Source organism: Arachis hypogaea, chromosome 7 (assembly GCF_003086295.3).
Source record: "Arachis hypogaea cultivar Tifrunner chromosome 7, arahy.Tifrunner.gnm2.J5K5, whole genome shotgun sequence".
Classification (NCBI taxonomy): Eukaryota; Viridiplantae; Streptophyta; class Magnoliopsida; order Fabales; family Fabaceae; genus Arachis; species Arachis hypogaea.
In genome coordinates this window covers 80243807-80262042 of record NC_092042.1, presented here as the reverse complement: position 1 = coordinate 80262042, position 18236 = coordinate 80243807, and the positions used below count along the sequence as shown (strand labels likewise).

General features: G+C 33.4%; 1 protein-coding gene and 1 pseudogene across 1 annotated transcript; one reads left to right on the top strand and one right to left on the bottom strand.

Annotated features, from left to right (window-relative positions):
- Nucleotides 1-1730: 1730 nt before the first annotated feature.
- Nucleotides 1731-2691, top strand: LOC112701684 (pentatricopeptide repeat-containing protein At4g14190, chloroplastic-like; annotated as a pseudogene).
- A 264-nt stretch (nt 2692-2955) lies between these two features.
- LOC112701683 (protein PUTATIVE RECOMBINATION INITIATION DEFECT 1) lies at nt 2956-10842 on the bottom strand. The gene is made up of 9 exons (XM_072198886.1): nt 10336-10842; nt 9560-9669; nt 9298-9473; nt 8232-8540; nt 6698-7658; nt 5886-6597; nt 4267-4547; nt 3464-4130; nt 2956-3316 (listed from the first exon to the last, which is right to left on the bottom strand). The coding sequence occupies exons 1-9, from the start codon at nt 10786-10788 to the stop codon at nt 3083-3085; spliced, it is 3903 nt and encodes a 1300-aa protein (XP_072054987.1). The 5' UTR covers nt 10789-10842; the 3' UTR covers nt 2956-3082.
- Between the last annotated feature and the right edge of the window lie 7394 nt (nt 10843-18236).

The following is an 18236-nucleotide window of genomic DNA, read 5'->3' as shown; positions in this document are numbered from 1 at the left end:
AATCAGATCATTTTCATATCCAATTCTCAGGCCATTCCCAACAATTCAAAATCACATCCACAAAAACTCAACAAAATCCAGAGTTTAGACCACAAATCCAATAAATCACAATTTAAACCAATTTTAGTATAAACTTAGTACGCATACATGAAGAATTGCGAGCTTACCTTTAATAATGGGTATCAAAAAAATAGCCTATTCGGGTTCGTGTTTGTCTTTGACATGTAAAAGATGACATATTTTTCGTAGAAGCATTTTGGGGTCAAACCATCTTTCACATCCCCATGTTGCAACGAACATGAGTTTGCATATCCAACTATGAGTTCGTGTCATCCGCCGTCTCCACCTCTGCTTCGTCTCGTGCTTGAGGAGCATGCATCACTGGCCATCAATCTAATTAACACCACCATGAACAACTATGATCAATTACTGGATTCGAAATTGAAATAGTCTTCTTCCACGAACAGTGTTTACATAAAGTGAGTAACAGAATAAAAAACAAAAAATTGGAAGTAAAATTCAAAAAAATACACAACTAGTGATGGATCCAAGGAAGCCCTAACAGGGAAGTTGACAACACAGGTTGTGGTTGTTTGCTGGAACAACCAATGATGTCTAACGCAGTCCAATCCTTTGAGCTGCCTCAACTACAATCTATGGTTCATCGGAATAATTTATCCCAGCCGGTGAAACACTGAAGAATACCAACGCATGAGCTAGAAGAAGAAGCAGTAGGCCTTACAAGGATATTTCAAAAGGGTTTTGCTGTGGGTCGCTGAATTCTGGCCGGAGAGGGGATAAGTTAGGGTTTTCGAGAGATTAATCATTGTTTTTATTATTTTAAAATATTTTGTAAAATTAATTATTTGCAAAATGCACCAATTTATATTGGAGTACATATACGTTAACGGTGGTATAATGCAAATAATATAGAATACAATGGAGTGTAAAAACATTTAATAAATTCATTAATGAATTTTTAAAAATTTTACTTGATCAATGACTATAATGGTAACATCTAATCAAGAGTAAATAACCCTTACAATTCTATAGGATTTAGATGAAATCACCATTATAAAATCATATTTGCAATTAGATAAACGCAAGACAAAGAATTGTCAAATGTTGCACATTTAATAGAGTTTTTATAACTTGGACAGCAGATTCGAATTAGATTGGATACAATGTTATGAAGTATTATTGGAACTGTCACTAGAACTTCCCCAAGCATGTAGTTTCTTGGATTTGCTATTTTATATGCTAATAATTATTTGAGTAAATATCTAAATTGATTTTAAAAAATTTTAGATCGAAAATTTTGTTATTTAATATATTTTTATTTATTAAGAATTTTAAAAAATTATTTTTATTAGACAAATTGATGTCTGTTACTTTTAATAAAATTTTTAATATGCTTGTTAAATAAATAAATAAATTTCTAACAAATTTTATTATAAAATAATTTGATAAAATATAACTATAAAATAATTTTTTTTTCAAAATGACGAAGGATGAATTTTATTCGATGGGAATAATTTTTGATGACTTATAAAGAATTAATTTATTTTTTGGTAATCGAATAAAAATTTATTTGGGATTAAAATATTTGATATAGAATTTTTTGAAGACCAAATCTAGTTTTTTTTTGTTGCCCACTGTATTCCTCAACCTGAGGTCAAGGACTAATCCATCGCGCATCTGACCTCCATTTAAGGGTTTGTTGTTGGCCAATGGATTGCTGCATGCACAAGGCGGGATTCGAATCCCCGACACTTGCTTATGACGGATTAATTCGAGCTTATGGTAAATTTAAAATGTATGATGAGATTGGTAAGTGGGTGAAAAAGATGGAGTTGGATGGTTGTTCTTCTGATCATATCACTTATAATATATAGTTGTACAAGAGTATTCACGTGGTGGGGTACTCCAAAGGATGGAAAAATTATATCAAAGAATGATTTTGAAAAGAATGCGTTTGCAATCTTCAACATTGATTGCAATGCTCGATGCTTACACCACATTTGGTATGGTTGAAAAGATGGAAATGTTTTATAGAAAATTGTTGAACTCAAAAACACGTCTAGATGACGATTTGATACGAAAAGTGGCTGAGGTTTATATCAAGAACTACATGTTTTCTAGGTTAGAGGACCTTGGATTAGATTTACGTTCAGCATTCGGTGAATCTGACCTTGTATGGTGTCTTCGCCTCCTATCTTATGCATGTCTTCTGAGTCGAAAAGGTATGGATATAATTGTTCAAGAAATGCGAGATGCCAATGTTCATTGGAATGTTACCACTGCCAATATCATCATGCTGGCTTATGTGAAGATGAGAGATTTCAAGAGCTTGAGGATTTTGCTCTTGCTATTGCCAATGTATCGAGTGAAGCCTGATATAGTCACTGTTTGAATTGTATTCGATGCAAACAGAATCGGCTTTGATGGTAGTGGAAGTTTAGAAGCATGGAGAAGAATGCGGTATCATTACCGAGTTGTAGAAATGGAAACAGATTCTCTGGTTCTTACTGCATTTGGTAAAGGCCATTTTCTAAAAAGCTGCGAAGAAATATACTCTTCCCTTCACCCAGAGTATAGAGAAAGGAAAACATGGACATATCATGACCTTATTACTTTAGTATCAATGTATAGTGGCAAGTAACATTCATTGTATGAAAACAAAACAGATAACAAAAGTTTCAATGTCTCACATTATTGTTATTGTCCAGTTGGGATTAGGAGGTTGAAAAAAACACTTGTAACTAGCGGTTTAGGAAAATTAGATTTATCATACATTACATTACAATCAGCTCTGCAGCTTGTAATATTTTCCGCTTTCGGGTTGATTCTCCAGGATTTAAAATGTATAACAAGAAAAAAGTATTTACACTCTTACAAGACATGTTTTCCTCTCCAACAATATGGGACGTTACACAGGCAGAAAATGGTGATATGATACCAGGTAGTTTATGCATTTTCTTTGCCCATTATCATTTCTTCTATGTAAGGTAAATACATATATATAGAATCACAATGATACTTGGTAATGGAATTCCAACATGCTTACCATTTTGAAACCTAACTATCTGCATGTATTATCTACAGTGAGGGTCCTCAAAAACAATTCTATTTCTTCTAAGAGCCTCTTGTTACCCACATGAAATCCCCATGAATCCATATCTATGTATGTCTCTGATGACATTAAATCAATGAGATAGCTGTAAACGTCTCCCAGATCATAAGGTGTGGTGAGGACCTGCTTTATTGGTTCAGACGGGAGACACTCGGAGTTTGTGTAAATGTGCTTTCTGCATTCCTGTAGACAATAGAAATGGCATAGCTATGACATCTAATCTAGTTGTGTAAGATGCACATATTTTAAACTTCATGCGAGTGTAATAAAGTTAACCCTAAATATAGAGCATATGTAGTTTAAACTTATAGACATAAAAATGGGAGTTACCTGGAGCATTTGACTTATAGTTGCAGTTTGCTCAGTACTTAAGAAGTCTGATTTGAGTAGTTCGTGAAGTAAAACCAGAGTTTCCAAGCTCAAACTACTTGCATCAATGCTATTAAGTATGCCAGATATGCATGAATTGTTAAACACTGTTCTCATCCACCGAGGAATTTCTTTCTGTTTCAGCATAGCAGTAGCTATATGTATGGCAGGTCTTTGACTTTTAGCAAGTGACGGAGATGCTAAACGAGGAGATACCAAAGATACTGTCATCTCTTCCATAATCATTCTGCACCAGTTGCTCTTTCCATGTAGTTTTGTTTGATTTTCCAGCTTTTCCCATCTCAGAAGCATTGACAGGCAAACCGCACAATTTGTAGCCACTCTCGCGTCATCATAAAAAACTAGGCCTTCCAATATACTCTTTATGGACATTAAGTACCCAACGGAGCATTTCAACTCTTCATGTGTATTGTTTATTTGATTTGATACTCTGTTAAACAACTCTAACAGGCTATAAGAAGCAATAATCTTGACCACAGGAGAACCAAAATGCAAAATTCTGCACAAATCATGGCAGTGGATGCCAATGAAGGGTAGCGGTTCTGCTGGATTTGTTGAAACAAAGAAGTTTTGCCAATCCACAACCCCTTGAACAGTGGCATGCAAACTAGAACAGAAAAATTAGCATCTAAAACATAATTGATGAAAAATATATAATATTGCGGTCGATATGGTGACATTAATCAGAACGAAGAGGATATGTATAATTTATCATTTCATTATGCTGATACGAACTTTTATACCTTCTAATAGCGAAGTAATGAAGCAAAAGAACAAAGATTAATGTTTCTCCAATGCTTGTTCCCTCATCATGGTCAACCAAAGCAGGTCCCTTTGATGCAGCAGCACAGACTGCAGTATTGACTGCAGATATTATGCTAGTGTTGAAAAGAATAGTCTTTGATGCCTCCTCAAGTGCTTTACTGGTGGAAAGATGCAAAATCAAGGAAAGAATACCAATTACAAAGAGACTTTCATTACTTAAAACATCAGAATTTTCTGGTGGAATAAAATACTCCATCATCTGCAGAATCAGTAACATGCTGTTAGAACAATCACTGGACAAATCATAGTGTTACAAGTAGTTTGTTTACAAAAAAATGGTAGCATCAATGCACATTTGCATTCAACCCTTCTCTGACTGTGGTTTTGCTATTATATATTCCAGTTCAATTTAGTTACTACATTTTAGACTCTCGATTCTAATATTTCAAAATCATTCTTGCAACTGATCCCCAGATTGTTGTTTTTGGCCTGTTACCTATTCATATTATTATACTTTTCCAAATTCAAACATGAGCATGGCAATTCACAAGAGTTATGCTTTGCAGTCTGGATACTAGCTAGCTTCCTTCAGGATTTTAAATGTAGAAGTTTGGCAAAATGACACCCATATGATCAGAACTCGATAATATTGCATCATTTGATAGAGACTACACATGGAGGATCACTGACTATACTAAGTCTGATAAATAGCTAGGACTAGGAGGCGGAACTAGAAAGTCCAGGTTCCAAAATCCAAATCCAAAGCTAGCGTAAATTGCAAGGACTAAAATGATAAATTAACCAAACCAAAACTAGAATATCTAAACATGGTCATGATTAATCTATTTATCTATTTATAATATATAAAAGCTGATACCAACTCTCTCTTCGCAATGAGTTTAAACCATTTTTTCTTTGCTAATGATGCCACATCAGCAATTCTAATGACTTGGCAAAAGATGAAAATCAACCAATCACTATTTAGTAAAATGTTCTAAAAAAATTAAAACAAAAAACTCTTATCTATTATTATTCAATTGAAACATCAAGTACTAATTAAATGCAATAAACATACATTAAAAGTGTCATAATAATAATAATTATAAAAAATTTCAATTACAAATATTCAAATTCTACAACTTATACATATTAAGATTTTTATTACTCTTCATTTCTTAATCTCTCATACTAATTGTCAAAAATTTTGTCAAAAATTTCTTAAATTTAATATAATATTTTTATATATTTTTCATCCTCATTCATTTATTTTTTTAATTATTTACAAACAAAAAAATCGCAAGAAAAGACAAAGTGTAGCCATTAATGCAAATCGAAAAATGAAAAAAAAATGAAAATGCAATTTTGTATAACTCTAATATAAATAACTTATGTCTTTTTTAAAAATAAATAAATTCAAAATCTATTTATAATATGTTCTCTAAAATATTTTTAATACAACATTTATTAAAATATACTATATAATATAAATAATCTATCTCTTCGTGCATTGCGCGGTCTCACTCTAGTTTATATAATCTCTAAACAACTTTAATACTCTAAACAAGCTTTCTAACAATAGGAAGCAATGTGCCTAATTATATACCTTCATGGTTACTACAATCCAACTCTGATCAGCTGAAAGTGCTTCAGGATGCACTGAACTCAAAATGTTAAAAACTAAAAGCAAGATGGACATGAAAGTTGTTTCTGAGAAGGTATTGCTCGAATAGCACCAAGTACTCATTGTTGACCCTATTCCATGCAAAGATAGCTGGTCAGAAGCAGCTGGACAGATGTGAATTAAGGTTGCCATAAGATTCAGAACAGAAATCACATCATGTTCTTGACCTTCCTCAAAGAGCTGTGCCAATAAGCATACGAAAAGTCTAGCTCCATAATTATCTTTTTCAGATACTAACTCTGCAAGCGTCTGTACATCTATAGTTTGATAAATGTTCCCAATAATTATGTCACCTCCTTCTAAGTTGTAGTTTCTGCAGAATGCTAAAATTTGATGACCCAAAGATTCGACTATATTCTCTTGTTGAAACAACCACCTCAATGATACTGTGTGAATCCTTGCAGAAAGTAAATCCCATTCATCATTCTTTATGAGCCGAAACAGAATCTCTTCAGCTTCTTGACTGTAATGAATTTCGTGGTTCATCTTGCCAAGACCCCTTAACAATCCGTACAGATTTACCAGTTGTGTCACTATCAAGTTATCATTGGTTGGATCATGAAAATCACTTCGATTAAGAAGAATATATTGTTCAAGGGAAGCTAAAACCAACTTCTCATCAGCAATTCTGGTAAATGGAAGTCAAATACAGTTGTTAGGGAAACATAGATGTTGATGAATTGTCAAATACAGAAATACGAATAAAATGAAATAGGCAGTTCAACAACCTTTCATCATATAGTGTACTAGTATACATAATCAGCAAAATAGCAGTTTGGCAAGAGGGCAAGTTTAAATTGTTACTTCTCCTCTGCCCAAGTAGAAAGACTAAGTCAACAGGATCGGATGGTAGGTCCAATGCAGTATCTCTAATTGGTTGTCCAGAATCATTTCCCAGGAGAGAATCTATGAGTGAGCTGAGTAACAAATATACTCTATATTTCATCCTATCTCCAGTAAACAAACCCAAACATCCAAATGAAAAACTGAACCAACTGGATGAAATCAGGGACTCTGCAAATTCCATGGCATCATTACTAGAATGCAAAAGTATCAAATGAAAAGTTTCAAGCACAGCCAGGACAATTTCCTCTTCCATTTCATGGATGCCAGATATGAGCCAAGGAAGCAAATGTGTTCTACATATATCTAGAATGCAGCTTCTAAGTGTCAGCTTACTAGAGTTGATGGTGTTCCCATCATGACTGTATGCATATGCCTCTTTAAGTAGGTACAGACATTGCAAGATTTGGTTAATGTCCCTTTCAGAGATGCAGATACAAGATAATGCGGCATGTTTTACTGCATCCTCAACAGATTTTGGCAGATCTAAATCTCCATTACAAGATGGAGATCTGATAAGGACCACAAAGACTGAGCAAGCCATTATAAAAGTATCAGGAGTCATACCCATCTCTCCATTAGAATTCTTTTTAAGCATTTTTATCAAAACAAGAACCAACTCCTCCATTTGAGAAGATGATACAGCTCCAGGGCACTCAGAAATGCATTCATAAATGAGCTTCACAGTCTGGAATTGAGCTGGGTGAAATGGAACTTCAGCCACATAATGTAATACTGGAATCAGAGTGTGAAACCCAATAACAAGCCTTAGTTTGAAAGCTTCCTTAGCAGTTGATAAAAAATCAAGTACCTGAAGGCACATCCTAACTACAGGATCCTTACAATCTGTTCATAAAAATGGAACAACATAAGTCACTTATTTGTAACATGAAGATCCAAATTAAGAATCGCATTTACAAACTCTAAAAGGAAAAAGACGAGCTAAGCTAAACTAGACCAATCAAACTCATCTAGGTAACTGACTATACATTTCATTCAATCAGCAATGAATCCAAACTGTAACTGATAGAAACCGGTTTGGTTTAGTTTACAAGAGGAAAGGCAAGTATTCTACTTGCTGGTTTTTAGTTGTTTTAGTTCCTAATTGCTGTGAATTAGCTATCTGGTTGTTTCCTTTGAGCTTCACTAGCAGGCATAAGGGCAATAGTTCTTAGTCCTAGCTGCTGCCTATAAATACTAGTTCATTAGTTAATTTTAGTTTTGTGAATTTCTGTTAAAACTGTTAGAACTAGAAAGGAAGAACTCTCTCCACAGTTGGTAGTTTCAACCGTGTATTCCAATAAGGGAATTGTGATTTGCAATCCCTATTCATCAATAAAACCTACTGTTTCTGCTACTCCCTGAACCTATCACTAACGCATGGACATACTAGTTAGCAATTTTTAGGTGTGTACTTACCTGATAATCTTAATACTTCAAATACATAATCTGCAATGTTTTCTTCTACCATGACATGAATCTGATTGTCTAAAGTTCCGATGGAAGACAGATAATGAAACAGTAAATCCAGAGTGCTGATTTGGACTTGACTGTTCGATGAAAGCAGTGGACCTTTGATGGCTTCTGCAAGCAGATTAACCAGAGACAACTCCTTGACTCCCTCAATGTTTTCTTCAGAGTCAGCTCCATCAGAGTAAGAAAGGTAACAAGTATCATATGCACCTTCTTCCCTGAGCAAATGTCCTTGAGCCAACATAGTCAAAAGTGCTAATCAATAATGAAGGAGAACTGTTAGTCAAAGTAAAACAATACTGAAAGTTATGTCATACTACAGAGTGAGTCTTTACTGTTGCTAAAGCCGTTTGGATGACTAACATTAATGACTCAATTCATTAATCCAGCAATGTCTGCTTAGCATATATACTCTGTAGCTTATGTGTGCATAGTCTTAGGGAGATACAAGCAGAAAACCAATCTTATTGATATCATGATATACAGATGATCATATATGAAGTTCTGCATACTATGGCAACCTTTTTGTGTCTTTATATCGTCAGCGTGTAACAGCACCAGGGGCTCGGGCCTCCTAATTGCAAACATCTATTAGATTGTATCATCTTGTTTGTAATGAGTCTCAATGCAAGAAAAGAGTAAAAACATGTTTTGGAGAATGCCAATGGTATCAGCTCCTTAAGATGAAAGCATGAGGACCAAGTAACAGAGAGAAAAGAGAGAGCTTGGAATTGTGAATGAGAAAATATACATGACAAGCTACGTAAGACAAAAAAGACATGTTAGTAATCTCTAAATGAAATGAGAATGAATTTCTAACTAACTACACACACCAAGACCGACCTAACTAACTGCATGCTGAACCAGTGTAACTGCCAATAACAACTATCATAGAAATTCTTGATGTCAAATCTTACTAAATGTCCAAAACTGTCCTCGTCACAAACAAAACAGAAATACTGAAAATTGAAACTCAGCAACAAACAAAAAGATTGTGAGATTGATAACAGACCAATACAATTCAAGCGAACATCATCATTTTGAGACTTCATGAGAACATCTCCCAATAGGTACAGGAGCTTCGGACAAAAGGAAACTAAGATATCAGTGTCATCTCCCTCAGCAGATGTATTCTTAAGAGCATACAGTTTATAAAGGACAAAAAGGATCTCGCCACGGATCTCGTCACTGCACTGAGGAAGTAGAGGGATTACAACATCCAAATCAAATTTGGAAAAACTATTATGCATATCAGAACCAATACATTTGTTTACCTTGGCAATTGAAGACCGGTAACAAGAATGGTAATGAGGCTGTATACATCTCTGATATGTGCTATTAGATCATCATTTTCACAATTCAGAAGAACCCCAAGGCAGTGTATCTGTACACTCAAACCACAAAAAAAGAAAAAAAAAAACAACAACAGTCAATAAATTTTACCCTTCATTTTGTCAAGAATAATGGAAATAAAAACTCTTATACAGTGTTCCAATAGAGTAAAAAAAGAGGACAACCCAGCGCATAAGCATCTTGCGTTAAGGCAGGGTCCGGGAAGAGCCGCACCAAAGGGTGTAATATATGCAGCCTAACCTGATAATTATATCAGTGGCTGTTTCCACGGCTTGAACTCATGACCTGGAGGTCATATAGACTGTTAATTGTACTCCAAGACTGCATAGAGTCATATGTGAAGTTCAAATTTGTGGTCCGCCACCAAAACAACAACCATGACTGCAACCACAATCACAGAAATTACAGTGATTGTGGCTACAGAAATTCCAGTCAGAGCAAAATCTCATAGTTTTGGAAGCCTTGGAAATGCATATAAATTCATAACAACTTCAATTTTAGTCCAATTTCCCCAATTCAGTAAATGCAACATAACAACAATCACAATTTAAAAGCATCACTAGATAAATAATTCGTTACATGCAAAAAAACATATCACCGCATTACATTCGATTTCATGTAAGGTATTTAAACAAATAAACTATCAGATGAAACCAAGAATCCAAAACATATATGATCGGAAAGAAATCAAAATTACCATGTGCAACTGACGGGAGCTCCAGGCCAGAGTACCGGAGGCAATCCTATCGGAAACCCGACTGACGAACTCTTGTCGAACGGAGGGATCATTGGATGCGCAGAGATTGACAATGAGGCGGATAATCTGCGCAGCAATGGGCTCATCGTCGAAGGAGGAGAGGGCAGCGACGAGAGGGCAGAGGAGGAAGTGAGGGTGAAATGCGAGGACCGATCGGAGGAAGGGAGGGTGAGAGAGGGACCGTTCGATCTGGAAGAGAGCATAGGACACGTGGACGGTTGGGGAGAGAGGGTTTGAGACGAGGTTGGAGAAGCACAGGAGGCAGATGGAGCCGCCGAGCTGAGACCGGAGATTTAAGGAGGAACGGTGGCCCTGGGAGCATGACGTGTCGTTGACGAAGACAGTGTCAGCTTCTTCTTCGAAATCCAAATCCACGTCCTGCGAATCGTACATTCTCGTCCGGGTTCAAGCTCAGAAACGATGAGGACGAGGCTTCTGTATGTTCAAACTTGCTTTTGGCGCCAAAGTAACAGCAAAATGCTAGTTAAATAATGTGATATTATATCTAATGATCTAGGATCGTTCATTTTTTGTGTTAGTTAAATGCTGATCAAATTTTAATAAAATTGCTAACCCATAGATTTTCTCTTTATTTATTTATATTTTAGGGATAAACTAGGAGTGTAAGCTTGTATAAACAAATTTTTTATTTGATCTGCACTGAAATATCAGGTTGAGTCAGATATCTACGATTTTTAGGTTTGGATATGATCTTATCTGACTTGATATATAAATTTGCAAATCTGACAGATTAAATATTTAATATTATTGGTCAAAAAATCAAAATTTTAAAACTTAAAAAATATTTGAATTTTTTTAAAATTTATTACTACTAAAATATTTTAAATTTTTAAATAATAAAAATAAAATATTTATTTATAAAATTTTATGATTCGGATATGTGACTAGATTTGTAAATACATATCTAAAATTTGCGCTCCAATTCTGTATATTTGCATATTGGTTTGGATACAATTTGATGAATTTACAGGTCAAATACAGATATCTTATGGATCGAATCTAAATTTGTAGACATGTATTAACCATCAAAATTTAAAAATACTAACATAACTATCCATGAAAAAGAATTTAATTTAATTTATTTTGTACCCACAAAAAAGAAATTTTGATTGACAAAAATACCAAATATAAAATGTTTGTTGACTCTCTTAAGCATTTGAATTTACTTTCTTTTCCTTTAGTTAATTGTCTTGATTACTTTTTAGTTTAATCTCTTTGTTATTTACTTTTAATTATACTTTTATTTTTTTACTATTTACATTCCTCTTAATTACGATTAAACTCTGATTTTATCATACTCAATGATCATGCACTATATTGACATTTTTAAGGAGAATGACCTGGACCAAAAATTTTTGTTATTGATTTAAATTGTGACATTTTTAAACTAAACTTTAAGAATATTAAATTTTGATTTAGAGTTATAATAAACTCGAGATTTATAATTTGTAAATTTTTTAAATTAGTACTTAACATTCATCAAGATTATTTTCTTTTTATCTAGAGCAGTGAAGGAAAGAAAGGTTAACACAACTATATGTCCTGCTTTAATCTCTAAATATAACCAGATGTACATTCATTCTTTACCACGAACTATGATAGAATTTTTTCTATAACTAACCAATTATAGTCACTAATTCTAATTAATTAAAATCCTAATTCATCAACAATTTATGAGCCCAAACTAAGCTAAAAAAACAAACTAGTTAAAACTAAGCTCACTAAATCAGTAAATTTAAACCAAATTTACAAATAAGAAAATCTCAAACTAAGATCGTTGTCCCAACATACTCAAACCAAGCATGTTTAACTACTAAACTCAAACCAAACTTGAAAATCCTCTAAGTGTTGAATACCTAACAAAATTTGCTTACATAAAATATTAAATTAGTGTGCTAACCGTTAAGTGCTTTATTGTCACTCTCTGATTGATAAGGGACTGATACGAAGCACTATTGCATTGGTTAAGAACCCATTAATCCAAATATGTAACAAAAGAAAATAATAAATAATTCTTTTACAAACTATTGTTTGGACACTTAACTCCCTATCAATATTAAAATTGAGATATATCGATCCCCGTAGTGACGAAGACAACTATAGAACTCATACCTTTTTTCTTGTATATCATATCATTCTCACACAATTTAAATACACATAAATATTTTTTTCACTATTCTCTCTTACTTTTCTAAAGTGATATTAGAGCCATGATATCTTCCTTGAAGAGAATAAGATGCTTTCTTTCTATGAAATCAACGTGTTTTTCACACTTTTTCTTCATAACATTTTTTTTTCTGTCACTATTTTAATGATTTCTCACCTCACCGATTCGTCCTTCTTTTCTGTCATGTCTTTCCAAGTCTAATGAGTTAAATACCACTGTCATCCACCGTTGGACGTTACTCCACATGTCGTTAGAAACTCTCTGTCCAGCTCCAATAGTCATGCTTCTTTCAGTTTCATTTCGAACCCATTTCTCACATTTTCATCCATCACCAATCGTCCTATCCTCTCTGCTGTGGTGTTCAAAGTCGAACGAGCAAAATTTCACCCTCCATCACTGCTGACACATGCTATCAGAAGTTGCTGCCACCGTTCACCACCACCTTTATCTCCACCCGCAATATTTTTACCATTGTTGGTCATTTTCCACGTCAGTAGTGTGCTTAACATGACATTATCATATTGGAAGATGACGTGGCAAATAATGTACCAACTGATGTGCACCTCTATGTGAATTTTCCTAAGGATTTTTGATGTCCTCTTTTTAATTTTGTCCTCTATTTTTATAATTTTCGCTTTAATTTTGATGTTTTTCATCTTTGTGGGATATTTATCTATTCTTATGGAGAAACTATACTATATATTTTTGGTCACCTTCTGACAATTTGCCATCCTCCAACAATTTATCATCTCTTTGCAATTCGCTACCTCTTTGGCAATTTCTGGCGCCATCTATTTAGTAGGTTTTTCACAATTTGTCATTCTTCTAGTAGTTTTATCTGCGTTCCGTTTTGATAGTTTTGTCTGTATTTATTCTGTCAATTTTGGTAATTTTTTATTTTGTCGTTTTAAATAACTTGAGTTTGTGAGAGATATAAAAATATATTAGGATCGACTACCATTAATTAAAATTATTTAATATATTTAAATATTTATTATAAAATATTATATTTTTATTATTTTAGTTCTCTTAACACTTATAAATGTTCTTATATATTATATCATTCTCACACAATTTGAATATACATAAAAAAATATTTTAGTATTCTCTCTTACTTTTCTAACATATAAATTAGCATTTACTAACTTAATATATACCCAAAATGAATTCACTTTATCATTCTCACACAATTTGAATATACATAAAAAAAAATATTTTAATACTCTCTCTTACCTTTCTAACATATAAATTAGCATTTACTAACTTAATATATACCCAAAATGAATTCACTTTTCACAACTATTAGATATATAATTCACTATAATGAATAATGCATTTCATGATTGCAATGTTATTAATCACAACATAATATATATGTATAATGCACTAAAGTTTATTTAAATTTTATGAAAGTTGTATAATCTCTTTTAGAATTTGATAGCTTGACTTGAATGAACTTTTGTTATTAATATTATGGTTTTAAGTCATAATTATAAATTTAATTTTTTTTTATTTTTGCTCCATGTTTAAAAGGTTATATTATGGTAGAAAGACTTAAAATACATGTAAAATGATTAATTTTTATACAACTATTAGGGTACAATTCTCTAAAAGAATAATAAATTATTTAAAGCTTTTTGTTTGTGTTTTAAAATATTTTATAGCTTCGCATTTATTACATACTAATTTAAAATATAACTAAAAATGACTCATTTTTCATGATTATTAGAGTGTGTATTGCATTATAGTGAACAATTTATTGGATGATTTCAATGTTATTTGCATAATATACATTATTTAACGTGTTAATATAGATTTGGTTAAAACTGTACAGAAGTTATAGATTTTAATTTCATGTACTTATCATTTTTTTTCCAGCTAATGTTTAAAGGTTAGCTTTTTAGGGTGTAATAGTTTAAACATATAATCTAAAGTTAACCTTTTTTTTATCCATATACATATACATCTACATATCTCACTAAAAAAAATAATTAATTATTTAAAACTTATTTGTGAATGTTTAGAAATGTTTTAGTTAGCATTTACAATATACTAATTCAAGACATAAGTAAAAAGTTCATTTCTCAGAACTAACAATGTATTTCATATACCTAACGTTACCTATGAGAACATGATTGATATTTAATATGTTATAGTAAGTTGCACAATTTATTTTAGAAGGATGGAAAATAAGTTGTCTTGATACGGTGAATGTAGTGTCAAATAGTGAGACTTTGCCAGTTTAGTTTTAGCATATTTTTCTTAATAGTTTTATTTGCAATAATAATAAATAAATTATATAAATAAATATTATCAACTAAATTATATTTTTTTGGGTCGTTAATGAGGCATAAACTGGCCACAGAATCTATGAGGCACTCAATCTCTAAAACACTTGTCATTGAATTAGTCCAGCTACTTCCTTGTGGGCTCGCCAATCCGCTGTGTCACCCCCAACAAGTTGATCGGGTATTTTTCTTTGACGATTCGAGTGGTGCATTGGGCGAGGAATTTCTAAGAGATATCTACAAAGGCTGTTATGGACACTTGTGGTAGGAAGTTGAACCAATGGATTGTCAGCCCCACTAAGGTCATCGGGAACGTGTGGTATCTGACTGCATCTCTCATACTTTTTAGGTTCATCTTTGCCTCGAAAGTCGTGATGTGTTCTTGTGGGTCTTTTGTAACACTTACTACACAGAATCTTACGCTTAAGTGTTAAAGCAGAGGTAGCGAGGTATTACGACCTCTAAAATTGAAAAGTTGTATATAAATGAATATAGTTAAAAGAGATTATAATTAGAAGCCTTGAAGAAGAAGCTAAACAAAATCAAAACAGAAAATCACGTCACACTTATATGGATAAGCATAAATCGGATAAACGAGATTGAAAGGAAGGATAAAATAGATACAAAGATCAGAGCTTCAAAAGATACTAATATTAAACTCCAAAATTGACCTGCAAAGCTAAGATCGGCCAAAGTATATATATATATATATATATATATATATATATATATATATATATAACCCCAAAACATAACTCAAACTACAATATAAACACCTATTTCTCCATTGTCAACCTCTAAGAGGGACTTACACAAAAGTACAGGCCAGAGAATCTATTCACGTATATAGACATAAGCAAAATACAAAACATCAAGTCCCAAAAGAATTTTTTGCTTCCAAAGAGTCTCCAGAATGCTCAGTGAGGTGCCTCTCGACTTGCATCTGAAAAACAGTAAAATATGTATCGGATGAGAACCGGAAGTTCTCAGTATGGTTAAGGTATCCACATAGGTAATATAAAAGGTCCCGCGAAAGTCAGAAGCATTCCTAAAACTTTGACACTCAGTTAAAGCTTAAAAATTTACTCTAAACCAATAATATCAGTAATCTATCTAAAGAAATTCTAACGCTAATCTAACTCTTCACCTTCTGCCTCCCTCAAACTTCCTAACTACCGGGTGGAAAATCCTCATCATGCCTCTGCCAAAAGAGGGTCTCTCAGATACACATACAGACAAATCAAACAAAGAAAACACAGATAGGATACAAATACAGCAAGTAGAGTAAGTAGCAGATAAGCATAGTTAAATAGTTAGGCAAACCAAAACAATGCACATTCAAGAAGAACAAAAAAATACATATGATGTATGCCTGTCCTATGCCTAATGAGTCTCATCTGTCAGTTATATAGCCAAACTTGACATGTCCGGTAGCTAACCTTGGACAGAAACACCACATCGCGGAGCAAGTGGGACTGAGCCACAACCCCTTGCATATTACCCACTTGACCCAGAGCAAGTGAAACGAACCACTACTATTGCGTACTCAACCCAGAGCAAGTGGAATAAACGACTACTGTTGCTACTGCCCAGGTGTCTCAATCACTGACCCGAAGCAAGTGAGACAAACCACAATCCTTGCTACTGCCCAAGTATCACAAATATTAATATTAAATTCTTTATCACTTAATTAACTCCTTTCATAATCATAATCACCGAATCACACTCATCATCACTTCAATTCATCCTTCATTCCATCGCCATTCATCATTATCATCATCATCTTTATCAATCACTTCTCATTCATCATTACCAACACCACATTAGCTTGATTATCCACTTCACAAATCCTTCTTACTATCTACTAAACTTATTCAACGTATTCATCCATGTTCCAAAGCTTAAAAACTCGCTAACGGACTCTAAGTATGTGTTAAAGAGGTTTGGAAAGATAGAGAATTGGCTAAAATCTCAAAAATGCAACTTTTTCAAAATAGGGTGGTCATGTGTACGCATGCCACTTGCGTACGCACGATTGTAAATTTTGACAATTCCGCGTATGCGAGCACCTCCCTTAAACGCTGGTTTTCAAACAGAGGGGGTGGCTCGCGTATGCATAGATATCGCCGTGTACGCACACATTCCAAGTTTTGCCATTCTTGCGTACACATGAGTGTGAAAATTGGTAAAGTTGTGTACGCATCCACCTCATGCGTACGCAAGTGTGTTGAACAGAGAGCATTCTCGCGTATGCATGCATGTTACCACATAAGTTAAGTCTGCAGATATCAGTTTTACACACCCAATTTCGAACGTTCATAACTTTTTCGTTAAAAGTAATTTTTAGTCCATTTTTCAAATGTTGTAAACTTCACTGACCTAATTTTCTTTTGAAACAAGCTTTTATAAAATTTGAGGGTCTGAAAACTAAGTTATAGCCCGTCAAAGTTGGTCAAAAATAAGCTTTTACCAAAATTTACAAAATCTCTAGTTGTTCAAGATTCTCAATTTCAAACCAATAATTTCACAACCAAAACAATACCAATTGTGTTCAAACCCCATTCATACACTCTTCACTCATTTCACAACATGCTAACATCCAAAACCTGCAATCTATTCAACATACTCATTCCTGATTTCTCATCAAATCCAACATTAATCATCAACATTACACATTATATACACATACCATATCTACTCAAACAAAACAACCAATTCATATCAATTCAACACCAACCATACCACAATCACCTCAATATATAAATTTATCAATACCACTCAATAATTTTCAACAACAATTCACATCAAACTCAACATTTATTTCTTATCCACTAAACATGCACTATTTACATAATTCAACTTATCCTACGGTCAGCTAGCCTAAGTTTTCACATGATATTATACATTAACTACGAGAAACCAAAACCGTACCTTGGCCGATTCTTCTCTAAGTCACAAATGCCACAAATTCTCTTCTTCATAAGCCCCAAGGTCTTTACATCAACCCAACCATCTTGCATCCACCACAACTTTGTTCCAATTCACCACTTTGAGTCTAATTTTACATAAATTCAATCTAACACTACACAATTTTATATATAGCCATAATTTCAATACCTAATCTTATAAAAATAAGAAAAATTCACCAGGAAAATAAGTTTCTCACTTTACCCACGGATGATTTGAGCAAAACCCAACAATTATTCGTCACTAGAGTACACCTAATTCATCAAAAATACCAAATTCCTCAACATTTAATACCCAAAATAACAAAATTGAAGGGGTGAAAAATGGGAAATTTCTTACCACGTTGTTCTAATGGATTTGAAGAGAATTTTAAGATGAATGCGTGGCCACTAACGACT

Excerpts from the sequence above, each read along its gene's own strand:
- LOC112701683 (XM_072198886.1), bottom strand. The coding sequence starts at position 10,788 with ATGTACGATTCGCAGGACGTGGATTTGGATTTCGAAGAAGAAGCTGAC. Across the intron at positions 7,659-8,231 it reads TGAAGTATTAAGATTATCAG|ATTGTAAGGATCCTGTAGTT; the intron begins GTAAGTACACAC and ends TTTTATGAACAG. Across the intron at positions 4,131-4,266 it reads CATTACTTCGCTATTAGAAG|TTTGCATGCCACTGTTCAAG; the intron begins GTATAAAAGTTC and ends TTTCTGTTCTAG.